The following is a 25,919-nucleotide window of genomic DNA, read 5'->3' as shown; positions in this document are numbered from 1 at the left end:
TGTTGTCCTCAGGCCTGCGGAGAGACTTCCAGAGGGCCCGCCAGGCCCCAGAAGGTTTCTGCACCGTCTACAAAATCGTCCCGGGACCTGCCGAAAAGAGCAGATCCGAAAGCACAGTTGGCAAAAACCGCAGCAACAAGCGCATTTCGCGGCGAGGCATTGTTCCAGTTTGTATACGTCTGAAAAGAACTGCTCAGGCATATGGTGAAGTTGGCACCTTCTCCCCGGGACTCGCTGCAAGCTGGCGGCTGGAGGACGCTCGCCACAGCGAGCTGGGCATAAAAAAAAAAAAAAAAAAAAAAAAAACCAACATAGGGCAAATAAAGGAAAATAAAAAGGCTGAAGGAGGAGATGCCTTGAGGTCTGCGGGGGTTTTTGGGGGATGTAGGGGCCTCGTGGAAAGCTCTCGGCCCCTGTGAAAAGCTCCCCCAGGCCAGGCCCGTCCTTTAGGGCAGTGAGGATGAGGAGCTGGGAGCTGCTGCTACGCTGGGCCCTTGCTCTGCTGTAGGGTGGCTGCCCCCAGGGTGTCTTCTGAATTGAAAATGGGTCAAAAAAGGGGGAAATGTTGGCCTGGGTTTGCTTGTCCACGTAGGGTTACTGCTGGAGACAGGCTGAGAGGGGAGCTGCACCTTCATCGGGGCATCCCCCAAACCCCACAAGGGGCTCTGCCCCCACCTGGAGTGATTTTGTGGGGGCAGCTAAGTGCCCGTGAGGCCTTATTAGCGGGAATCATTAATTACGTGCCCTGGAAAGCAGCACAAAATGGGTGGCGGCAGCTCCGGCTTCTCCCCACCCCATAGGCCATGGAAGGGGATGAGGGGAGAAGCAGGGCCCGAAAGCACCCCTGAGCCCCCTCTGCCCCAAATAACCCCCCCAGGCCCTGCAGCACCTGGTGGGGGGGGGGATTTGGGGCTCCCCCCACTCTTCCCAGTGCTCTCTGAGGGGTTGATACTGGGCCCAGTGCCCCATGCAGGGCCTCACCCGCCACCCTCCTCTACCAAGGGATATTTGGGGGGGGCACCCCACAGGGCTGGGGTGCCTTGGGCGGGTGAAAGTGTCTTGGGGGGGGGGTGAAGGTGCCTTGGGGGGGGTAAAGGTCCCTTGGAGGGGATGTTGGAGCCTTGGGGGGGATGCAGATGCCTTGGGGGGATCCATGTCCCTTGGGGGGGATGAAGGTGACTTATTGGGGGGGGATGAAGGTGCCTTGGGGGGCACAAAGGTGCCTTGGGGGGGATGTTGGAGCTTTAGGGTGGGATGAAGATGCCTTGGGGCGGGATTCATATCCCTTGGGGGGAATGAAGGTGCCTTGAGGGGGGATGAAAGTGCCTTGAGGGGGGATGAAAGTGCCTTGGGGGGGGGGAATGCTGCTTCCTTGGGGGGGATCCATGTCCCTTGGGGGGGATCAAAGTGCCTTGGGGGCCATAAAGGTACTTTGGGGGGGGATGAAGGTGCCTTCGGGGGGATGAAGGTGCCTTGGGGGGGGATGTAGGTCCCCTGGGCGGGGGTTAAAGGTGCCTTGGGGTGGGATGCTGGTGCCTTGGAGGGGGATGAGGGGCCTTGGGGGGGCACGAAGGTACTTTGGGGGGGGGATGAAGTTGCCTTAGGGGGGGATGAAGGTGCCTTGGGGGGGGGATGCTGGTGCCTTAGGGGGGATGCAGGTCCCCTGGGGTTTGGATGCAGCTCCCTTGGGGGGGGGGGGGCCCACGCTTCCAGGGACCGATTTTTTTTTTTTTTGGGGGGGGGGGGGGCGGCGAGGGAAGAGTTAAAGGGAAGGCTCCGGCCTCCCTCCCTCCCTCCCTCCCTCTCTGCCTTCCCCCCCCCCCCTCGCTGTTAGGCTGCCGCTTTGACAGGGGGTGGGGTCGGGGCCGGCCGCCGTTTTTACCGCAAGAAAAGGGGGGGGGGTGGAGAGAAACGTGGCAGGCGACAGGCGACAAAATGAGGTGAGACCCCCCCCCCAACGACGGCCAGGCTGGGGACACCACCAGGGACCCCCCCCCGGCGCCGCCCGGCCGCTTCCCAGCCGGCATCCCCGCCACCAGTAAGGCTCAAGGGGGGGTTACTGGGATATACTGGGGGGTGGTGGATGGGGGAAGGAGGAGGGGGGGTTCCCTGTTCGCCCCCCACCCCCAACCCCAAGTGGTTCTTTGGGGGTAAAAAAGGGGAGGGGAGGGGAAAAAGGGGGTCAACCCAAATGGCTGTGATTTGGGGGTTTTGGGGTTTTTGTTTTTTTTTTGGGGGGCTGCGAGAGGGGTTGGGGGGGGGGAGAGAGGCTGGGGGGGGGGGCACAGCTGCCTGGATCTGGCCCCGGCGGGGCCCGCTTGGGGATGACAGCACCCAAAAATAGAGCCTGAAATGGGCAAATTGTGTGTTTTTGGTGTTTTTTATTTATTTTTTTTTTTTTGGGGGAGGGGGGATTTGGGTACGAACCCGCTCGCCAGTGCCCGGCAGCATCATCGGGTCGGGCGTGTGTTGGGTGGGTGTGTGCCCCCCCCCCACTTCCCAACCCTTTGCTTTGAGACCCCAACCCCCCCAAAAATCCTTTTTTTAGGGCTTCGTTTTGGGGTGATGGAGGGGAAGGGGGGAGGTGGGGAGGGGGTGGGTTTGATGTTTTGGGGGGGGGGGGAATATGGGATGGATGGCTGGATGGCTGGATGGAGCAGTTGCTGGGAATTATGTCATCGGCCTCGGAGCTGGGTGGCTCCGAGCAGCAGCAGGGGGGGGGGGACGAGGCTGGGGGGGCACCCACCTGGCACCTCACCCCTATGGGGGTGTTTTCAAAACCCCCCCACCCCAAAAATAAAGGGTTGCATCCCTGCCCTACAACCCCGCTGCAGCGCCGAGCCCCATTTGGGTGCGCTTGTGGAAATAGGGGGGGGGCGCAGAGACCCCTTTGCCAACACCCCCATAAGCTGCTGGGTGCAAATAGGGGGACCTGTGGCTGCTGGTGGCCCCCCCCTCCAAGACCCTGGTCCCCTGCTGTGGGGTCGGGATGCTCGGGAGCCCGCTGAGCATCCTTTCCCTGCAAGGGGGCAGCTGGGGAAAGGAAAGGGGGGGATAAAACAGATAAAACCCGGATTGCTCCAGCAGCGGGGTTCCTCCGGGGTGCCACCGGCATTAAAATAGGGCGCAGGACCCTGGCTAGGATTTGGGGACCCTTCTGTCACCCGCTGCCCTCCCCGTGGTTTGTTTGTGTGCGGGCTGGAGCGGCCGCTAAATATAGCAGGAGCTCAGCCCGCCTGGGGAATTTATTTCCCTTACAAGCTCAGGAAAAGACCAGGCTGGGAGAAGTCGTGGGGACGCCGTGCTGCCATCCTCCCCGTGCCCCTCGTGCTGGCTTTGCGGGGACGGAGGGGATGGGGGGAAATTTGGGGATCCAAAATTCCCCCCGCTGGCTCCACGGGGCTCGGGTGGGTGGTTAAAAAGCATCACGAGGGCCACACGTGCTCCACGTGCAGGGATCCCCCCCCCCCGTCCTCGAGCTAATATTTGCTGGGTCACCGGGCTGGTGGCCTAAGGAGCAACCCCACGACCCCAAATCCCAAAAAGGGGGGAGGTTGGGAAGTGTTGGAGAGCCCGATGATGTCCCCGATGATGTCCCCGGGGGCTGCAGCCTCACCGTGGTGCGGGCATCTCCTGCCTCGCCAAAGGGCAGGTGGAGAGGGTGGTTTTCCCAAAAAAGCAGGCAGGAATCCAGATAAATCGGGTCGTGGAAAGTTCCTGGAGGGAGCCCTGTCCCGACGGGGAGGTTTCGGTGTGAAGGGGGTGCCCCTGGAGCTGCCTCGAGGCTGGGAAGCTGTAGGATCGCCGCAGGGAAATCCCAGCCCTGCCCAGGGCTCTCGGAGAGGATCCGGCAAAGAAAGGGTGAAAAAAGAGGAGATTTCTTTTTTTCCCCTTTCTCGGCAGATCTTTCCCCATTAGTCATTCTTGTCACAGGAGCTGGCAAAACACGGTTATTATTTGAGGGATCTGAAAGGGAAATGGAGGCACGCGCCCAGGAACCGAGGTGTCCCGGCCCCGGGGGCTCCTCCGGGTCCCCCCATGAGGCTGGGGAGGTGGGAGAGGGGCCGGGAGCTCGGTTTTGGGGCCAGGTGGGTGCAGGAAAATAATTGCCCTTATAACAGGGAGCAAAGTGCCCCCCAGGACACAGAAACCAGGTGGGACCGTGGCGATCCCCGCTGAAAATCACAACCGTGCACCCCAAACCTCACTGCTTTTGTTGCAAAAAGTCTTTTTTTAGCGGCCGCGCTCTCCGTCCTTCTCCCACACGTGCACCGAGCTCCGCAGCAGCCACTGGGGATGGAAATATTTTGGGTTCTACTTTGGAAAAGAGTTTTTTTTGGGGGGGAGGATAACGGGACAGCAGCTGGAGCCTTGCTGGGGCGCTTTGTGCCCACGGACCCGGGAAGGCTGGCGTGGAAATCACACCTCCAACCTGGGCGAAGAAAAAACCTCTCCCAATTTCCACCAGTTGGCAGTCCGGGGGGTTATTTAATGACCTGAGCTGGACTTTTTCCTCCCCACGGATCTCCCTGCTAGCTTTCTGACCTGTCTTTCCTGATGCCCTGTAGCATCCCAGACGGTTCCTGCACCTCTCCGGGTCCTCGCGGGTGTCCGGGAGCCCCTTTTTTGCTTCGCAGGCAGCCTGGAAGCGAGCTGCTCGCCTTAAAACACGCGCTGCTCCGCGCACACACACGGCCTCACCAATATTTATCAGCTGGAGCAACACACGGGCTCGGGAGTTGCCAAGTAACATAACAAGAGGCGCTTTTAAATAAATAGACGTGCGTCTGCGGGTGACGAATTAACCAAATCCGCTGGTATCTGGCCCAAAGACGTCTTTTCCTCTGGAAGCCCAGCGCCGGCAGCGATGGGGATGAGCTGAGCCAGGAGAAATGTGGTGCAAGGAACGGCAGGGGGACGGGGACAGGGACGTGTCTGGGGAGCGGTGGGGTCCAGCTCCTCCTGTTTGCCATCAGCAGGGCCTGGAGGAGCGGGGATACCCCAAAAAGGTGAGGGTGGGGGGCACTGTGGGATGGGAACAGCCCCAAAAGTAGGCACAGAGGCAGCTCTGCCCTCAGTTCCAGCAGCTGGGCTGGCTGCTGGCTCCTTGGGGTGGTTCAGAGGGGACAGGACGGAAGGGAGAGGATGAAACCATCCCTAAAAAAACATCAGGAAGACTTCTGTCTTCCAGCAGAGCCCGGGCAAACTCATCTCACCTGTGGCCAACCCCTGCTGCTGCTCTCCAGGGACACCCAGGGCTTTTTTTTCCCCCTTTTCACCCTCTCAGGAGCCTGAAGTAGCTCTTCAATAACCATTTAAATAAAAATTAAAAAAAAAAATAAAACCCCAGCACCTCGTGCACCTCCCGGCACCGTGTCCCTGCCTCCACCACCCTCTGCCTCTTCCCCTTTTACTTCCAGGACTCCTTTTCCCCAGCTTTTTCACAGCTTTCCTCCGCCACGCCAAGCTTTCCTAATCGCTCCTGACACCTAACTTGGTTCCGATCGATCTCGCGGGCTAATTAACTGGTGGCAGCAATCAGCATTAATTCCCCAGGTCCTTCTCCTTGGGCTTCTGCTTGGGCAGGGGGGACCCTGCAGGGGTGCAGGAGGTAGGAAGGGGCAGCCCCGGCACGATTCCCTTGCAAAATTCACTGCCAGGAGCTGCCAGGAGTGATTGGGGGGTCTTGGAGACCCTTTGACCCTGCCCGTGCTGCTGAAAGCTCAGATTTGGGGCCGTAATTGTAACACGATTCCCCTCCGAGGGCTTGCATGGTAGGGCAGGATGAAATTCCCTCCTTTCCCCATCCCAAGAGGCATTCAGTGCCACCTTTGAACCCATTCAAACCCTATTAAGCCTTTCTAATGCAAGAAGGAGACTAAAGGCAGAGACAAAAGGCTGTTCTGGAGGAGGGGAGGGATGGAAGTGGCTCCCCAAATGAACCTCTCTTCCTTTAACCCCTGGCCCTGGTTTGGTGCAGATTGGGTTAGGAACAGGGGGATCCAGGTGCCGGAGAGGGGACGTCTCGTGGTGGGAATCAATGGGCAGGATGGGACGGGGTCAGTTCCAACTCTGCAAGTCGTGGGGAGCTCCTCCAGGGCTTTCGAGCCCTGATTTAAAATGATTTATTTCACTTCAGCAAAATATTAGGGGTTATTCATATTTTTATTGTGATAGTTCTGATATTATGCACAGGTGAACCTGTGGATCATGATTATTTGTGTGTTTTTTTTCATATCCTTCTCCTCTCTTTTTACTTTCCTGAGACATGGCAGGGGCACTTGGTGTTTTGGGGATGAACAGCAGGGAAATTCAGCACAAAGAATAAGTGGGGAGGGATATAAGAACAGGGCCTGTTGTACAGCCTGTGAGATATTCCCCAAATACTCTCCCAAATGTGACCTCTGTGCATTTTGCACCGGCTTTCAAGGGATTTCTGTCCCATGACCTTGTCAAGCATCCCTTCAGACCGTGGTACCCGCTGAGCATCAGCTGCATCCCATGGCAGGGAGTTCCCCAGGCTACCACAGCACGGGAAGGGTTTTCTTCCCTTTTTTTCCCTCTGATTTCTTCCTTTACCTGGCTTCTGATAATTTTTGGCTGCGGGCTTCTCCTTCCCACCCCAAAAAGGAGGCAGGGATGGACTTCTGCCTGTCCTCCTCCCGACTGCGAGCCGTCTGAAGCGGTGCCCCAGAGCCAGCAGCGCTCTTGTAAAGCCTCCCCGAGTGATTTGTCAGCGCGGATTCAGTTAAAAACCTACAGAGGAAAGCTGCTGAAAGTACAGCTGGGGTTTGCTCCCGCTGGCAGCAGCACAGGTGAGACGAGCGGCGTGGGATTGCTGTCGTCTGCTCGCAGCCCAGACAAATTAATAGGGGATGGATTCCGCCCCGAATATAGGATGTGCGAGCTCCTGACACGTGCCAGACTCCTCTGGAGCGTGTTTTGCAGGAGTTTCCCATCTTATATTCACATCTGAGGCATCACAATAAAAGCTGAGCCACAAATGCCTCAGGAGGAGGGCGATATATGACCAGTGCTTGGGGTCTGGGGCATCATTCCCCGCTTTCTCCCTTTTCCGATGATCCCCCAGGGGCAGGGGTTGGAGGCAGTGCCCCAGCAGCCCATGGTGGGGCATCCCAAGGGCTGTTTGCTTTCAGGGTTATCTGCAGGGTTAATTCACCCCCGCTCTTGTAAAGTCATCCGAAGCATTTTCTCAGGGCTGTAACTAAATGAGCGAGCAAAGAGAAAAAGAAACGTGAGCAGGGACAGGGCACGAGGGCGAGGCGGGCTGGTTTTTCTCCCTGTAGGTGCAGGAACAGGGCCGTCGCCCAGGTCTCTGCGTCTTCCAGGTGGCAAATTGCAGAATTGGAAGGGAGCAGCCCCAGCCCCAGCCCCAGCGGTGGATTTGTCTCCATCCAAGGATGGTGTTGGGAACAACCCGGGGTTAGAGGGATGCACCGTGATGCTGGAGGAGCCTCTTTGGGGAGATTTGTGTAAAATTTGTTGTGTTTGCATCCGACTTGATGGTACTTTCTGGTACTCTTGGTGCATTTTTGAGCAAATGAAAAATGGGGAGGAAATCAGAGCTGCAGCTGGCCTGTGCCTCACTTGTTCCTCCTTCCCTGCCCCAAAACTTGCTGCCGTGTCCTTCGTGCTGCCGGTCCCAGCAAGGGGTAGCCCTGTCCTGTGCCGTTCCTGGCTGCTTCGCACCCAACTGCTGCACGAGCAAGAGACAGAGCATGAAAAGGCCTCCATCAAACCAAGTCATTTGCAACCTCTGTAGCTCTTTCAAAGCCCCGTTTTCCTTTTGCAGCCGACGTGGAGGGAAGGGAGAAGTGTTCAAAGCCCGGAGCCGGTTCTGAAGTCCAAAGCCGGGCAAGCAAAAGGGTTTGTTTAATGAGACAGAGAGCTCAGCAACCCACGAGAGCAACACCTCCCTGCAAATCAGGTCATTTACTTAGCGAGCGAAAAATGGCTTCCCGAGGTCTGCAGCACAGAGGTGGAAATCAAAGAGCATTTGAAGGACTGAAAACCAGGCCCTGGCGTCGCCTCCCATCCCGCCAGGTCCCCAGCAGCCTGGCAGGCACCGAGGGAGGTGGTTAAAGCATTTCACCACCCCGTTCACGAGGATGACACTCCTCACGCAGCGCTTCAAAGCCTCAGAGCCTCTCTTTTCATGGGGACTCGGGTCAGGTGCCAGACGAAACTCCAAATTCTTTCCCAGATGGTTTAAAAAAAAAAAGAACCCATATAGCTGTGTCTAGCTCTACAGCCAATGTATATGAAGTGATAAAACCCCTGGCACATATCTTGTGCGAGCTAATTATAGGATTTGGAAGCTAATGTGATAATATTTTCTGTAGACGTGTGGTGCAGATGTAATTACTTCTCCGGAGATGCCAACCACAGATGACGCAAGATGCCCTTATGTAATCTGCTGTTATTATGCAGTTATGGAAATCTTCCCTCTCTGGCCCGTCCCCTGCTTTCTCCTCAACACCTTCTTTTTTTTTTTTTTCACCTAAAAGTCTCTATGGATTATCCAGCAGGCAAGGGGTGAGGTCAATAGGGCAAGCAGTTAGAAAAAAAAGGGCATTTGGATAGAAAGCTGGCTCCTGGTGTCCCCACGCCTGTTGGGGAAGGAGCAGAAGGAGCTGGTGGCTCTGTGCCGGCCGTGCTGGCTCCATTGGGGCTGGGAGAAGCTCCCCGACCACCTGCCCGCCTGGAAGGGCTCACGTCAAAGCCAGGTCTCCCCCAGCCCTGGCATCTCCCGTGGTTTGGACGTCAGCAGACACAGGGCCACCATCTGCTCCACCAGCGTGCCGTGGAGGAGCACCAGCAGAGGGGAGCCTGCCAGAGCCTCCCTGGGATGGCAGCAGCCCCAGGAACCCACAGGGATGCCAAGGTTGTGATCGAAGGTGGCTTGAAGGTCTCCCAGGTGGCCCACAAAGTCACTTCGGACAAGGCAGAAGCGCTGCATGACCGCGGGTCTCCAGCCAAAAATGCTTTCGGATTGTAGTGACAGGACCACACGTCTCCAGCCAAAAATGCTTTCAGGCCAGAGTGATTTTTGCCTGTGCTTTTGTGCTTTTTTTTTCATGCTTTATTTCTTCAAAACGCCTCCGTCCCACCGCCTTTCTCCTGTGGCAGCAGGGACACGGGTGCCTCCAGGACACGGCCTTCCTCTACCACCAACATACCTCAAAGGGGAAGCAGCCTCCCGAACCACCAGCAAACCCCACCTCGACTGCAAATATTCTGGAGGAAAGCTTGCTAAACATCCTGGAGGCAGGACACCGGGCACCCAGGCCCTTTTGGGGCCAAGAAATGGAGGCAGGGCAGGGCGCAGGGAGCCCGGATGGGGAAATTGGCCACAGACAGGCTTAAGGAAAAGAAATGAGAGCTGGCAGCCGGGGCAGGGAGGGGAGACAAAACCACTGGTCCCCACTGGGGAAACTTGTTTCCAGTCACGGTCCGGTGCCAGCCACTGCAGGGGAATTTTTCTGTAGGGCAAGGAATAGCCACGGTGCTCTGAAGACAAAGAAGCCAGCCACGGGGAAGCCAGTGGGGGGGCGGTGTTTGTTGTCATTTATTAACCACAAACTGACTCCTGCAGGGCCTTCAGTCATGGGTTTAGGTGGCATTTTAGCTCCTACTCGTCCTCCCTCAGCCAAATCCCTCTTTGTGGGCCTCGGGGCGGACACAGGGAGGCTCGGTGAGGTGACATGGCGCCCAGGCCCGGCCCCATGGCCCTGACAGGAGCTCCTTTCACCAGGACCTCTTGCTTCTCCTCCTGCCAAAGCCGAGCAGCCCCCAACTCGTGTCCAAAGAGCTTTAGTAGGATGGGGATGAAGCAACCGGACAAGGATGGAGTGGGTGGGCCAGGCACCATAAATACACGCAATTTGTACCTGGTGATGATTTTGCCCTAATCTCATTTGTGAGGCCAAAAAAGCCTTCCACACTGAGCCAAGGGGGCTGGACCGAATCCCCAAATCCCAACATGGACAGAAACAGCACGTTAGTGACCTTAGGTAGTGGAGATTTAGCAATTTATTTTGCTCCCATTAATTTTTACCAGGCCTGACCTGCTGCTTTGGGATTGAGAACGGGCCTGGGCAGCCTTTAGGAGGTTTGTTTCCTTTCTGTTGGATAACCACTTGAGGCTGGGTGCTTAAATAAGCTTCTCAGGTCTCCAAATTAGCTGGAAAACCCGACAAAACCCCATTTTCTGCAGGCAGATTGACTACTGCTTGGCGGAGACCTTGTCACCATTGCCACTCCTGGGCAGTCCCGGTTGCTCAGCCGAGGCGTGAAGGACAGCATTGCTTGCCTGCACACTTCTTTTCAGCTCCTAAGTTTAAGACAAGGATCTTGGCCAGCTTTTATGTGGTTCGAGCATCCTGTGAGAGGATCAGGCTCTCCTTTCCCTACCAGAGATGTGTGTTTTTTGAAGGGCTGGTGAACAAAAAACCCCGCTGGTCTTTTCTTCCAGGAGCTGCAGGGAGGAAGGTGGCCATTTGATGTGCGTTTCTTCTGGCCTGCGAGCAGTTACGATGAGCAGGCACGGGATGGGGGTGCCATATGGCCAGGACAAGCTTTTATGGAGCACCACGTGCTCCCCCCATGCGGCTCAGGCCTGACCTACATATACATAGCGTGGCCAAGCCACCACGCCGGAGCATCACGGCTTTCATCTCCCACAGCTGGAGATGCAGAAGCCTCCTCTGATTTACAGGAAAACCCGAGCTATGCACCGAGCTGGGGCTTGCCAGCACTGCTGAAGGTTTTTCTGCTCTGTCTTGATCCAGCACAGCCCTCTCAGGAAGAGACAGCTTATACCAGCAGGGCTGCTTCGGGCAGGAGAGGAAACCTTCTCTCTGGATGACAGGCACCAGAGTCTTTTGGCTTGTTCACGTTGCCTCCAGCTGAGCGGGCAGATGTTGGCGTGGGTTGGAGATGGAAAATGTCCCCCTTGTAACAAATGGCATCCACCCAGCTCTGCAGTGACCCCCCACCGGTCCTTGGCGGTGGCTTGGAGAAGGCCCTCTCCCATCCACGCCTCTGTGTGGGTATGGGGGAGCCTCGCACGGCCTCAATTTATTCACCTGAAGGAGCAGGAACAAGTCCTCGCAGCGGGGCAGGTGAACTTGCAGGTGCAGACAGGGCTTTCGCCGGTCTCTAGTAGTGCAAATAAACACTGGGCGTTCACAGGACATTGTTTTCCTAGGAATCCAGCCCAAGGGCTTTGGCCCAGGTTAAGCAGATTGCAGTAGTGGTGATTGTATCATTTATTTTTATTTTTTTTACCATTAAGGCTGCACTTTCTGGCATGGCACAGCCTTATTCCCCTGCCAGTAACACTCTGCCCACATGGCTCCAATTCCTGTGGTCCCTGCGAGACACCCACAAAAATTGGATGAAGCAGCATCTCTCCAGAAACAAAGGGACGTCCTTGGATGCTCAACGCCCATGCAATAAATAGAGGGGAAGAGCTGCAAAGAAAGGCCACAGATTCAAGGAAGGCTTGCACCGAGGCACATCGAGGTGTCCACCAAGCTGCAGCCCGGCTGTAACTCACCCTGAGGACTGGAGTTACTGCACGAGATCTTCTTCCAGAGTGCAACCTGTTGGACATCAGCCTCTCACAAGTGCAGTCGGGTGCCAGCTGAGGTGGGAAGCTGGATTTAAGCTGCAGTGATGCTACTTGGAAAGCTCGGGAGGTCTCCAGCCCCGCTCCACAGCTGCAGCAGGGCTGTCATCATCCCTATACCCACTTGACCTTGACATTGTCCACCAAGGCTTGAAGACACGAGCTGAAAGCGTGTGCCAGAGCCTGGAGACCTTCATTTAGGATGTGTGGTTTCCTTTCTGCTCCTCAGGGCTTTGAAAATTTGGAAATGAGTCTGATGGAGGAGACTCATTTTCTCATTTCTGCCTTGCCACGTGCCCGAGCACATCGATGCTCTCTGCTGAGCCCAGGGGAAAAATCCTGGGTCAGTGACGTTCCTCCAGACCTCGCTGCTGCTGACGTTTTGCTCCCACTCTGGTCAGCAGAAAACCCTCAACCACTTCTGCAGCTGGGGACCTCGGAGTGCTTTGAGATCTTGAAATGACTCCAGAGGGAGTGAGATCACCCCGCCGGGGGAGCTGCTCCGAGCAAGCCGCTTGTGCGAGAAAAAGGAAAGCGAAAACAAAGGATCCGGGGAACAAAGCCTTGGGGTGGTAGTAGAGTTTGTTTTTCTTTGCCTCGAGAGGAAGAAGGCATTGAAAAGAAAGGGGGGGAGCAGAACTTTTCTTTCTGAAAAGTGATTTTTATTGTTTTCAAGGGAAGGAGAGAGTGTTGGGAAAGGAAAGGAAAGGAAAGGAAAGGAAAGGAAAGGAAAGGAAAGGAAAGGAAAGGAAAGGAAAGGAAAGGAAAGGAAAGGAAAGGAAAGGAAAGGAAAGGAAAGGAAAGGAAAGGAAAGGAAAGGAAAGGAAAGGAAAGGAAAGGAAAAAGGGACAGAATTTACACAGAAATAATTCTCAAACAGGAGAATTTTTCTGCAGAAGAGAAAAAAATGGCTAGGGATCCCCAGGGCTGCCTGTACTCTGTCCCTACATTTCTTTCCGAGGTGCACGCCGTGCATCCTGCTGCTGGGAGCCTCCTCTAGTGCTGCCTGAAGGAGCCTGCGCTCCTTGGGAATCCTTGGGAGTCAAAGGGCGAAATTAAGAGCTCGAGCCTCTGTGGGGATCTGGTTCGGTCTAATTTGCTCCCCCATCGGCCTGCAGGGAGCTTGTGGAAATTGTGTGCCCGAAATGGGCTGAAAGCAGGCAGAATCTGCCAAAATCAGTGACTGGTGGGCAGCGGGAGTGCTTCGTGCCCCCTGCCACAGGGCTGCCCCTTCCATTGCCTCTGCGGGATGTGCAATGGGCTGCAGGGATCACATCCCAGCATAAAGCTTTTCTAATTATTATTATTTTTAATTCGTGCGTGACTTTATCAGAGAGTTTGGGGAGAAAACGCAGCCTCTCTGGGTGCCAGACTCTGCCTCCCTCGTGCGTTTCGGTGAGATTTAAAACCTGAATTAACCCGAATCTCAAAAAGCTGAGGCTGTTTCAACGCTCCCAGGCTGGAACCTCTCCCTGCGGCGGTCTCATTTCATCCACGCAGCAGGAAAGCATCAGCCCCAGGACGAGAAAGCCTCCGAAATCAGTCGGCAGAGCCAGCGGGCACCCCTCCAGAGCCCCCAGCAGCCGGCAGAACTGGGACCAGCGCCCTAAATGGTGCAGCAAGGCCCTATTTGCACCCCAGGCACCTTTCCGTGGGGTATGCTGAGGTGCTGGGAGAGCTGCGGGGCCCTCCCTCAGTGCCAGCCTCTCGCTGCAAAGACGGAAAGAAAGAGTTAAGGCACGGCACGGGCTGCCGGAGGCCAATCAGGCAGAGCAAAGTGCGGCCGGGGTTGTTTACACCAGGTAGGATTTGGGAGTTTTGCCCGGGGCCCCGAGCAGGTGGATGATGGGCAGGGAGCCCGCAGCAGGACGGGGAGCGCAGGAGGACGGAGCCCCAGGCTCTCCAGGTAACCCCCAAGGGGTTTGGGGGGATTTTTGGGGGGCTTCTTTCCTTCTCTGTCCCCCTCTCGCAGCAGCTCAGGGTCTTTTGGGGCACTGGGACTGGCTGCAGGTGCTTTGTCCCCGAGCTGTGTTGGTGTGGGGTGGGAAATGGGGTTATTTTCTCCCCCTATAAGCACCTCCCGGATCCAGCTGGCATCCACCAGCACCAGCACCTCTCTCCCCATAATTTAAAGGATACCAGCGGCCCCAAATCCCAAAGATTTGGGGTACCAGCAGGAAGCACGGTGGGGAGACCGGGGCACGTCCTGCGGGCAGGAATTGCTCCACGCCCTTGAAATTCCTTTGGGTGAGTTAATTATAAATCACGGCGTGGGCAATGGGATCCAGGCGGCACGGGGCTGGTTCGCAGCCTTTCCCCATGGTCCTTTCCCCCCCTAAATCGTGCTCAGGACACCACAAGGAGCCCAGGGATGCTCAGGGAGATGCAGGGGGTGTCCCATTGGGGACAGCCACCCCATACCCGCTGTCGGATCTCTTCTCCCTATAGATTTGGCTGTGCCCTAGGGGCAGAGTAAAGCCCCTGGGTGCAAATGGGGCCAGCACGAGCAGCCCCGAGACAGCCCCAGGGAGGAAAACTGATAGCGAGGGGGAAGGTGGAGCAGGCTGCACTGCTCGGGCTTTGTCGGGGCAAAACAATGGGGCCTTTATTGAGGAAGGGAGGTGGTGGGGTTGGCATGCGGTGGTGACTGGTTGGTGTACGGGGTGCCTTGGGCAGCTGGGGGACAGGGAACCGGGATGTAGGACATGGGGTGGGACATTTTGGCACCCAAAGTGTCCCTTGGGTAGCTGGGGGGACAGGGAATTGGGACGTGGGACATGGGATGGGACATTTTGGTACCCAGTGTGTCCCTTGGACAGGGAACAGGGACATGGGGTGGGACATTTTGGCACCCAACATGTCCCTTGGGTAGCTGGGAGAGAGAGAACAGGGATGTGGGACATGGGGTGGGACATTTTGGCACCCAAAGTGTCCCTCGGGTAGGTTTGGCTGCAGGGAACTGGGACATGGGACATGGGATGGGACATTTTGGCACCCCAAGTGTCCCTTGGGCAGGGAACAGGGACACGGGACGGGACATTTGGGCACCCAACGTGTCCCTTGAGCAGCTGGGGGACAGAGAACAGGGACAGGGAGTGGGACAGGGGACAGGACGCTTGGTACCCACCGTGTCCTCGCTGGTGGGACCTGTGGGGACATCCCGGGGGAGCGCTGCCACCCGCTCTGCCCCTCAGGTCCAGATGGGGATTTTGGAAGCTCCCACCCCGCCTGGGTCTTTTCATCTGGGCTCCTTTGTAGCAGGCTTATTATGTAAGGAGCTGATGAGGCCCCCTGTAATGAGAAAGTAGTTTCCCAGAATACAAAAGGCCGTAATTATCTCATTAGCAGGCGGAAAAGGGAAAGGAAATGCTTCTGAGCCGCTCGCTTTTATTTCCAGGGGGACTCCAGAAAGCTCAGCCCCCGAACACGGTGACCTGCCTGCCCCGACCCCGTGTCTGGGCAGGACGGGAAGGCAGAGCAGGGCCTCACAGCTCCTAAATTGCCCATCCCGAGGGGGCTGAGGGCTTTAAATCGGGGCCAGGAGCTCAGGGGATGCTGCGGGTCCCTGCGCAGACCCCTGGTGCTCCCAGCTGCCAGGATGAAGGTGATGCCACCTTCCCTTCTCCCGAACCCAAAGGAATCCCAAACCAAATCCTATCCACACCTCGAGCGGGGAAAAAGGGAGCTCGGCATCCTTGGGAAGGTGTTTTCCTGGCGTTGTCTGGCCTCTGGGCATGGAAAAAGCTTCTGCAGGCAGGTCCGTGTCCAGCAGGACCCTCTTCTCCTGCGGTGCTGGAAGAAAAACTGGCGGCCACCAAGGCAACGTGAGAAGGACGAGGGAGAAAAAGGGATGCCGAGGTCGGAGGGGAGCAGAGGTGCCCCTGCCGCCTGCAGCCACGCTTCTGGAGGTGCCCTCGGCCAGTTTGGGGTCGGGGAGAGGGCCCTGCCCATGCCAGGGGGGAAATTAGGTGGGTTTTGAGGTCCCTTCCAACCCAAAGCACCCCGTTTCTGTGGATTGATTCCCCCCCCGGCGTGGCACGGTGCCTAGGTATGTGTCCCGAAGGCCTTTGTGACCAGAGTGTTAACAATTAACCCGCTGGGGCAGGAAGGGAGCCAGGCCTTCATAACCGAGGCTGAGTTAACCATTCAGCTGCTTATCCACAGGCATTTTTTTCCTCTGGGCGTACTGGGAGGCGTTTGATGGCTCCCTTGGATAAAGCCAAGCGTGCCGGCGCGGGAGCTGCTCCCCAGCTGGCTGTATTTATGGAAAAAGTCCCCAGAAAGCCACAAAAAAACTTGGTAAGAGGCAGCCACGGAGGGTTCGCCCACCGCAGGCAAGGAAAAGGAAATCTCCCCCAAAATTTCCTGCATTAAAGGGTGGCACGAGGAGGTGGTGCGAGGCGGAGAAGGTCGGGGAGCTGCGTGCCCCCCTCCAGCCACGTGCTTTTCGTGCAGGTGCCTACCAGGAAGGCTGCTCTGCCTCGAGCCAGGCAGAGACAAAGAGAAAACCAAGCCTTTTTCAGCTTTTGTGAGCGCACAAATGCTCGGAAATGGGAAATTAGATCAGCGTTTGTGCTGGAAGGGTTCCCTTCAACCTCCTTTGTGCCTGCAGAAAGTCCCTTGCTTCGGTTCAGCTTCGAGGAGCAGGGGGAAGGGCAGAGCTGGGCGAGGGCACGAGTGGCCCTGGTGCCTCCAACGCCTGCTGCGGGTGGGATGTGACACCGGGAAGGATAAAACACTTGCAAGGGGCAGAGGATGGCGGCGTGCTTCCAAACCCAGAGCTCCCTTTGGCTTTCTGTCCGTCTGGGGCCTCTCCACACCTCCCCACTTCTCGCCTCGGGGGTCTCATCCATTCCCAGCCGCGCTCGGAGGGGATTTCTCTTCACTTCTTCACCTAAAAAAGGGGGTTAAGGGGTGAAATGCTGGAAACACCAAACCGCTTTGCCTCCCTGCTCCGTGCCGAGGAGATCTGGGGCGCACGGAGCTAACCGGGTTAAGGGAGCTCAGTTTCTGTTTCTCCCTGGGGGGCAGGTGAAAGTCAAACCTTTTTGCAAAGGAAAAAATAACAAAAAAAAAAAAAAAAACAGCTCAGGAGGCCACAGGAGACGGGCTCCAGCCCTGCCAAAAAGCAGACACCGATGCTCCAGCTTTAATTTGCTCATGCAGCCTCAGAAGAGCTACGTCCCCGGCCAAAAATGTGATGTTACAGGTGCAGGGATATCAGGGCAAATATAAGGGCAGGGAGAACAGCCCTGAGTGCCCAAAGGAGGAGGAATTGGGCACGGGGCCACCAGGAGACATGGATGGGGCTCGGGTTCCTCATCCAGAAGCCTTGTTGGTATTCCTCACCTCGGCCTCGCTCAAAACCCGATTTCACAGCTCACCTAAGGGATGAGGAGGGCAAAAACTGGCTAAGAAAAACTAAAGTGGGAGTTGCTGTTGCTCCCCCCCAAAAAAAACACATCCCTTTTTGGCAAACGGAGCTGAACTGCCAGGGATCTGTTGGCACTTCTGGAATCTCCTTGAAAACATATTTGGAATGCCTGTCCGTATGCTCAGCTTATCAGATCCTGGGTTTACAGTAAACACGAGCTAATAGCCAACGTTTTCAGACTATTTTCTTGGATGGTTTCCAGCTAAAAGGGGAAAGAAAAAAAAAAAAGCCAAAAAAAAAAAAAAAAAAAGGTCCATTTTCAGATTTTATCCCTGTGGAGCAGTTTGGATCCTGCATCGTGAGACCAGCCCCAGGATGCTCAGGCCAGATTTGGGACGGGGCAGAGCTCTACAAGATCAGGGCACTGGAAAAGGGGAGTTTTGTTTAAAAAACCCTGTTTTAACCTTTTTTTTTAAAAGAAAAACCTCATGAGATAACACATCAGAGGGGAAGAAGGAAGGGAAATCCCAGGGACACCTTCACCTCCTGCATGATCCCCACGCTCTGCTCCAGCTCAGCTCAACGCCGAGCAGCTTCCCCACAACTTTTTGTCTTATGGGATCATCCCACCTCTGCCGTTTTGGGAAAACCTATTGGTTTTTGTTGTATTTTTCTGTAACTTTCAGAATGGATTTCAAGAAGGGGCCTGATTTGTGTGGGAAGTGATGAATTGTACCTTGCCTCTGCACCGGTAGCTGTGGACCTTGACCACGGCCGTTGTTAATGAGTTCAGCCCGCTGTTAATGAGTTCAGCCCGTTGTTAATGAGTTCAGCCCCAGTGCAACCACCGGTACTCGGGGAATTTCCCCCAAACACAGATGTTTCAGGGGTTCACAGCGCTTGGTCCCCTATAAAGCCAGGACTGAAGTCACAGGACTGGGGTTTGAGGCCGCGATGGAGCTGGGGAGAGCCCCCAGTCACGTGAGGACTGGTCCCAGTGGAAGAGGAAAGGAAATCTGTGGTTAGGACCAGGTGAAAACCAGGCATTATAACCACTGCCTGCACGTTCCCCACTTCCCATGTTCTAGTTTTGGCCAGCGCAAGGCACGGCCTAGTTAGAATAAAAGAGTAAAACGCAGTAGGGGAATAAATCTTTGCAAGAAAGCTTAGAATGGCACCTGGAGGAGAATATTTTGTTTAAAAGGGAGCTGTGCAGCTCCACGGGGCGGGGAGAAATGGCAAATGTGTTGGTTGAGCCCTGCTGAACCATCCCCACTGGAGGGAGCAACGGTGTCTGGGCCTACAGATGGACCCTGGCTGGACACCTGCCTTACCAAGTCATTCAAATCTTGGAAAAAATGACAGAAATAAGTTGCAAACAGGCGGGTGCAGAGCTGGGCTGGCTCTAACCCCCACAACCCCTCCCCTGAAAGCACCAACCCTCGGTTGAGGCGTAAGAGCAGCTTTTTTGCGCCGCCACGAGCGGGATGTGGGTCCCGGAGAGGAGGACACCCCAACATCTGCTCTTTCCCTTGCCCCGAGACTTACTTCAGAGGGTTAAAAGGCACCTTTTGCACCTTTACTAGCTCTTTACTTCTTTTTTTTTTTCCCCCAGTGCCACTGACCTGTGCCTCCACCTCACCGCTGCGCTGCCATGGCCACGCTAGAGGCACTGCCCATCCTCAGTGACCCGACGCACCCCAGCCCGGAGAATTTGCACAGTTTCTCTCCCCGGCCGTCCCAGCCCTTCTCACGAAGCACCATGGGCAGCGTGGGCAGCGGGGTGGCCAACGAGCAGGAGTTTGCCATGAAGAGCGTGGGGACCCGCACGCAGAGCGGCGGGCGGCCGGCGGAAAGCTCCCGCAACGGGTACCCCGGCCGGGAGCTCTCCAACCGCTACTCGGGCGAGGAGAAGGCGTACAAGTCAGAGAAGGTCTCCAACGCCCTCTACATCAACGGCGACCTGCGTAAGAGCGAGAAGGTGAAGGTGGACATCTGCGGGAACGTGGCCGCCAACAACGAGAAGAACTTGCCGCCTCCTCCCCAGTACCGAGAGCCCGGCAACCCACCAAAGATATTGCCAATCTCCGGCAAGCTGGAGCAGGTGAGAAGCTCCCCCCCGGAGCAGCCGGGTGGACCTGGCACGTCTCGAAAAGCGTTGGTGAGGAAGGTCGGGCTGTGGTGTCAGCCTGACACCCTGCAAGTCTTACCGTGCGGATATTTTAATGTTTATTGGCAGATAATATCATGGTTTCTTTCGTGGGGGACGGTGGCTCTTGAGGAAGGCAAGAGCATGGTGATGAGTCTTTCATGCTTCCAGCTCGTCTAAGTCTTTCAAAGCGATGCTTCCAGTTCATCTCAGGCTGCGTTGAAGTCATCCAACCTCCCCAAAATGCTGTGCCTACCTCTCCTGTTGATGGGGAGAGAGCTGGAATTGGCTCTGGTTTCGGTAGGCCCAGCATCTGAGTCACGCTTTTATGTTTTGGGCCATTTATGGACAAAACATAAATGTTTTTGTCCATAAAAAAAAAACATTTTTTTGTGTTTATGTTACAGCCCACTGCCACAAAAAGGTGTCACTCGAGAGAATTTTCAAGCCCCAACTCCCCCTGGTGAGGGGCGATCTGACAAGGTTGCAAACTACCCCCGTAAACGTTGTCACCCACCCAAGCGCAGCCCTCACGGCTCGTATCGGCTTGGGGGAGCAAACACCCAGGCCTGGAGGAGCCCCAAAGCCCACGATGGTTGATGCAGCTGCTGCTCTGCTCCAGCAAACCCCATAATTCGTGCCCAGGGGAGGCTGCCAGCAGCAGTATTATTTCTGCAGCGTTTGGTGGCCCTGTCTCCTGGGCCATTAACCCGGTGGCCCCCGTAGTCCGTCTCGATTTTTGGTCTCCAGCCTTGCCTGTTGACCAGGATTCATTCCCGCTGTTTCTCCTGGAAGGCGTTTTCAACAGATCTCTGCTAATACAAGGTTTATTTTCACCCGATGCCCACTCCCCCAGCTGGGGACGCTCAGTCCCCTATTGAGGTCAATTTTGTTTCGGTAGGCGCATTCATGGGGAGAGGAATGTGCAAGACTTCAGAGGTTTTAAAATCCTCTCTAAATCCTTTGCAGCCACAGCTGATTCTCCCCCAGCACTGTGTCTGGCTGCTGGAAACACCAAATTTGAAATAAAGAGCAGCCTCAGCGTGTTACTTGCCCGGCAATGGCTGTGGCCACGGCTCCCTACTCCTGTCCACACAGTATTCTAGGAAAAATCATGCAGATTTGGGGCACGTCAAGATTTCTTTATTTTTTTCCAACTGGGGCAAGGGAAAATAAAGTGTTAACCTACAAGTTAACTCACGGGTCCCCTGTGTTAAATCCCAAATAGCCCTGGGGGTATTAAGGCTGAGGAATATGGAGCTGGCTGGAAATGCTCCAGCAGCCCAGCCTGTGCTGATGTCTTTTTTGTCTGTCGTTACCGAAGTTCCTGCTGTCTTTGATGCGTGGTCCTTTTTCCTTTTGCAGAGCAATGAGCCCTTAGTTAGACCCTCAGCCTTTAAACCCGTAGTCCCTAAAAACTTCCATTCCATGCAGAACCTCTGCCCGCCGCAGAGCAACGGGGTAACAGAGAACAGAAAGAGCTTGAACCACGCCAACAGCAATAGCCCGTCCGCCCCCAAAAGTGGACTCGACAAGCCCGGCCTTAACAGGACTACAAACCAAGTGGGAGGCCTTTCGGATTCGGGCCGTAACTCGTTAACCAGCCTGCCCACCTACGGGACGGGCTACAGCCAGCACGTGGGCCCGATGAGCGCCTCGACCAGCCACATCAACCGCATCGGCACCACCTACGTGGACAAGACCATCGTGGGATACAACGGGATATCTACCTCAGACAGCGGGCGCTCGTCGAGCAAGAGCACCTCCTCGTTCAACAGACTGAACCATCTCAACGAAACGATGCCTTTCCACTCGCCTTCCACGGACGATATCATCCAAGACCTGGAAGACCGGCTGTGGGAGAAGGAGCAGGAGGTCCTGCAGATGAGGAGGAACTTGGACAAGAGCGAGGCAGCCATCTTCCAGGTGTTCGAGGAGAAGCAGAAGATCTGGGAGAGGGAGATGGAGGACCTGAGGCAAAACTACGCCAACAAACTGCAGCAGGTCTCCAAAAAGGCGCAGCGGGCTCAGCAGGCCTTGCAGCTCCAGATCTTCAAGCTGCAGCAGGAGAAAAAAAAACTCCAGGACGACATGGGGCAGCTCCTCCAACAGCGCGAGGAGCTGGAGAAGAAATTTGTGGCTTTCAAGAAGGAGCAGGCTGAGTTTCTCCCAAAGATTGAGGAGACCAAGTGGGAGGTAAGTGGACCTGGGAGAGGTTTTCTTGGAGGGCTCTGATGACCCAAAACACCTCCATTTGCCCCAAATGCACCCCACAGACGAAGGCTGTGGGTCGGTGGCCTAGAGAAAACACGACACTTCGGTCACCTCTACGTTTGTCTGAGCTCCAAACCTGTGGTTTTCAATTAAACTGAGTATTTTTGGTGCGTGCACATCCTGTGCTGGTTAATAATTAGGCTTCACGGCCAGGTCACTTCCACGTGGGACATCCCAACGCAATTTCAGTGAATGCAGGTCTCCCCGTGCAGCTCTTTGTGCCTCTCCAAATTGGGTCTAAGCCTATTTTAATTAAATTCTTCTAACGTCTGCGTTTGGGCAAACCTTGAAACCGCTTTTCAAATATTTGATTTATTTTTTTTTTCTTACTTAAGATATAAAGCAAGTGAGCTAAGAGTGATACCGATAGCCAAGTTTACCTCATGCTTTCCATTGTAACGCGCTGTTTTCAGTTGCTAATAAGTTTATCTCCCTCAAAAGGCTGAAAGGCAAATTCCTCTTTCTAGGTCTCGCCTATTTTTTTTTTCTTCTGTTTCTATTTTTAGAACGTTTTTTATCAAACTGTGTTTGTATAGCCAGTGCTAACATGTTTTTTTTTTCAGCTTGATCATGTGAAGAATTTTAATCCTTCCACAGACTGGCTAGAAACTTTAAATTTATTAAGACTGCACGGGCGAAAAGTAGCTCTCGAATCAAGAAGCCCCTATTCTGCTAATCCTGATGGAAAATCAATGAAACTGGGATTAATTAGGCTCTGAAACGTGCTATTTGCAGATGTTTGGCTGAGCTTATTAGAGGCTTGCTGTAAAATCTCGGCGAGTTGCCTCCTGGAGAAAGCGGGGTGCATTGCCCCTCTGCTGGCCAGCTGCTCTGCCCAGGTCTTTTTTGTGCCTTCCCACAAGTTGGGTCTGGAAAATTCCCTGATTTTACACTGATAAAACCAAAAATGGGCTTTTGATTATTTATTATAAGGAGGCAGGATTCAGCTGGTGGATCAAGACCCCTAAAATCTGTAGACGCCTAAACTTGGCTGAGCTGCTCCCCGTGCTCTGCAGACTGTGTTGCCCAGATCTGCAAAACACACACATACAGACCTAAATTTAAGCGTTTTAATCTGACAATTGAGTCTTTCCCAAGCCGTTCCTCATCGTGCGTTTCTCTGCCTTTTGGGAGAAGCCAGCCCGCGGAGAGCACTTTGAGTAAATCCACGGTTGGGCTTGTGCAGCTTTTCAGCTAGGCATTAACGACGTGGCTGTAATTACAGCCCAAGCAGCACGATGTCGTTCTGCATCTGCTGCAGACAAGTGCTGGCAGGGATGTGGGAGCTCATTTAGCTCCGGGAGCTCCAGGAGAGCCGGTGCTGGTGCTTGTAGGTACCTCTCCTGGCTCTTCAGCTGCTCGTGGTGGGCACTGGGCCATCCTGATTGCTGAGTTTCAAGGTTTTGCTCAACGTTATGCACTACGATGCGTTTTTAGAGTTCCCTTCCAACATCTCAGTCCACGTTTGGTGGACTAAGCAGAACTAGGGGAGCGTCATAGTGAACTGTGCCACCTCCACAACGCATTTACACGCTGCAGCAAGGGTATTTCCACGGGGCGTTTACCCAGGACTCCTGTGGCTTGTGGTTAGGTGAGGATGATGAATGAAGGGAGAGAAACACCAGCACTCACCCCAGCTCTTTGGTTAGCTCCCTCTGGGAACGGCACCAGGTCCCCGAGAGCCAAATCTCCCCCACAAACATAGGGCCAACCTCTAGGACTTTGGTTTGGGTCCCGGTGAGGGCTGGAGCTTGGTGTTGGAGCAGTTGCTGGCTGTCCTCTCTGCTACCTGAGCCTCTTGCCAACACGAGGCCGTGCAGGGGGCGGTGGCTCCTCGCTGCTTTCCTTTTCCCTCACGGCTTTTCTCCCCGCAGGTGTGCCAGAAGGCGGGGGAGATCTCCCTGCTCAAGCAGCAGCTGAAGGATTCCCAGGCAGACGTCTCCCAGAAGCTGAACGAGATCGTGGGGCTGCGGACGCAGCTCAAGGAAGGCAAGAACTTCCTGCGGGAGAAAGAGGAGCAGATCCTCACCCTGAAGGACTCCTACAGCTCCAAGAGCGTCAACCTGGAGATCTGCGAGAGCGAGCTGCAGCGCAAGATGAGCGAGGTGCAGGTGCTGAGGGAAAAACTGAACCACTGTGAGATGGAGGTCTCCGGACTCAAGCGGACGCTTGCCAGCATGGGACCTCCGGCGGGGTCTTTCGGAGGGGAGCTGGCAGAGAAGCTGCGGGACCCCCTGGCCTGCGAGAGCGACGAAGCCAAAATGCAGAGGCAGAGCGAGGACAGCGTGGGCGCGCTGCGGAAGGAGGTGGAGAGGCTGCAGACGGAGCTGAAGCTGGAGCGGCAGCAGCGGGAGCAGCAGGTGCTGGACTTCGAGGAGGAGCGGCGCACGTGGCAGGAAGAGAAGGAGAAGGTCATCAAGTACCAGAAGCAGCTGCAGCTCAACTACGTGGAGATGTACCAGAAGAACCAGCTCCTGGAGCACAAGGTGAACGAGATGAACACGAAGGCCACCAGCCCCCCGCACACCGAGGAGAAAAAACCGTGGACTCCCTCCAGACTCGAGCGAATAGAGTCCACCGAAATCTGAGGTGGGACCGAGACGATGCCCAGGTTTTGTTATTTTATTTTATTTTATTTTTTTTTTTTTTTTTTAACTGCTGTGCATGTACTACCTACTCAAGCCAGTGATCTTCCGAAGGATAGCGCGATACCGTCGGAGCGGCGTGAGTCTGCCCACGCCGAGCTCCCTCACCCTTCCTCTGTTCTTCCGTGCTCTGTAGGTAAACTAACTGTGGATGTGCGTTGGTTTTCGATCGATAATGCGACATCTTTCGTTTGGTTTGGGTTTTTTTGTTTGTTTGTTGTTTTTTTTTTTTTTTTCCTAGTACAGCTGGTGAGGGTCAGTTGGCTCTTTCGTAATCTGCCGTGACTGTTACTTCGCTAGAGGCTGCCATCCCCTCTCCTGCAATTCGCAAAATTGGTCGGTTGTTTTGGAGGGCTGCGTTTGGTTCCTTTGGTTTTCGAAGCATTTTATATGCAGCAAAACAGTTCAAAGTGGCAGGTTGTTGTGTTTTTTTGTTTGTTTGTTTGTTTTTTTTCAGGGCAATTTTAGCCACATTGGCTAACGGAGCAAAGCTCTCGGGCTCCTGAGCAAACTCACTGTTCCGCGTCAAGTATCTCGTCTAGACAATGGTCTTCGTGAAGTCAGGAGGAGACTGGCCCCTGATTTCAGTGAAACCAGACATCTCCCTGCCCGGTGACTCCCTCCTGCAGCCCGTGGCTACCAGGCCTGTAGGAGGTTAGGATGTCCTGGAGCACCAGGACGAGCCTGTCCTGGTAACAGAAGCCACCGAGGGATGGTTGCCCAGCAGGAGCTTCTGTCGACACATGCTGCGTTTTCATTTCCTTGTCTCTTCCTTCTGCATTTCTGCTTCACCTCCTGGGTCGTGACCAGCCCTGGGAGCAGAAAAACCCTCCCACCTCTGCCTTGATCCCCCCTGTTCTTACCTATATCCAAGCTGGCTACAGCAAGAAGAAAAAAAAAAACCTTGAGATCTTGAGATCTAAGCCAGTTCCCCTTCTCAAGAGCCCTCTAAGTCCCCACAATCAGTGGAACGAGGTTTGGGGAAGCCTCCAACCCCGTGGGATGTTTATGCAAGCAGAAGCTTTCGCAGCTTGCCCAGCAATTTGTGCAAACCCATCCCCAAACGAGAGATGCTTCGGTGCATTCTCTCCGCCCAGGGTGTTGTTACACAAGGCGATGCTTCAGGTCGTGCAGGTGCTTGTGCCCCGGCCGAAAAATAACCAAATCCCACGTGCACGCTCCCTGAAAACGATGCGGGCATCAAACACCAGCATTCAGCTTTAAAATTGGGGGCGAAGCGGGCCTGGTTCTCCCTTGCACGGATGCTTTTTTAACAAAATGCTGCGCTGGGGGGATTTGTGCTGACTGGGCAGCAGCCAGGGGATCGGTGCAAGCGGGAATTTGGGCTCTTTGCCCTGGAGAGCAGCTAGAACAAAGCCAGAATTAGCATCTCGGGACGCTCTTCACCTTCCAAGTTCCCTTCTCTCTCCTCTCCCCATCACCAGGTCTGACCTGGGGGGGATCAGACAGCGCCGCGGGGAGCTCCAGGCTGGCCAAAGAGGCGGAGCAGGAGAAAGGAGACTCCAGTCGGTCCCACCAACCTCCAGCCAAGCTCAACAGACAACATTTCGGGGAGGAACTGCTGGTAGCTGGCGGGGATCCCTGGAGCTGCAGCAAATAAGTGATGTGGGAGGAGATCAGGGCATTTCCAGACCCTGGTGGAGGGCACCTGGGTTCTCCCACGGCTTCTGCCTGTGCCTCGGGAGCTGAAGGAGGAAAATTGGTGCCAGCCAGCAGCAGGCAGTGCCATGCTGAGGGCAGGGATGGGCTGGGCAAGCAAGGACCTGGCAGAAGGTCGTTGGAGTCGAACGGGGCAGGTCCTCA

General features: G+C 55.2%; 1 protein-coding gene across 2 annotated transcripts; it reads left to right on the top strand.

Moving 5' to 3' along the window:
• The first annotated feature begins 1,877 nt into the window (after positions 1 to 1,877).
• On the top strand, positions 1,878 to 24,290 carry LZTS3 (leucine zipper tumor suppressor family member 3). 2 transcript variants are annotated; one of them, XM_032185952.1, is made up of 4 exons: positions 1,878 to 2,038; positions 18,643 to 19,131; positions 20,611 to 21,372; positions 23,325 to 24,290. In XM_032185952.1, the coding sequence occupies exons 2-4, from the start codon at positions 18,682 to 18,684 to the stop codon at positions 24,036 to 24,038; spliced, it is 1,926 nt and encodes a 641-aa protein (XP_032041843.1). In that variant the 5' UTR covers positions 1,878 to 2,038; positions 18,643 to 18,681; the 3' UTR covers positions 24,039 to 24,290. The 2 variants fall into 2 exon arrangements, with proteins under 2 accessions (XP_032041843.1, XP_032041842.1); XM_032185951.1 differs by having other exon boundaries at positions 20,542 to 21,372.
• Positions 24,291 to 25,919: the final 1,629 nt, after the last annotated feature.

This window comes from Aythya fuligula, chromosome 4 (assembly GCF_009819795.1).
Source record: "Aythya fuligula isolate bAytFul2 chromosome 4, bAytFul2.pri, whole genome shotgun sequence".
Classification (NCBI taxonomy): Eukaryota; Metazoa; Chordata; class Aves; order Anseriformes; family Anatidae; genus Aythya; species Aythya fuligula.
The sequence above is the reverse complement of the archived record's forward strand: the minus strand, read 5'-3'. Positions and strand labels throughout refer to the sequence as shown.

Excerpts from the sequence above, each read along its gene's own strand:
- LZTS3 (XM_032185951.1), top strand. The coding sequence starts at position 18,682 with ATGGCCACGCTAGAGGCACTGCCCATCCTCAGTGACCCGACGCACCCC. Across the intron at positions 19,132-20,541 it reads TCTCCGGCAAGCTGGAGCAG|AGCAATGAGCCCTTAGTTAG; the intron begins GTGAGAAGCTCC and ends TTCCTTTTGCAG. Across the intron at positions 21,373-23,324 it reads TTGAGGAGACCAAGTGGGAG|GTGTGCCAGAAGGCGGGGGA; the intron begins GTAAGTGGACCT and ends TTCTCCCCGCAG.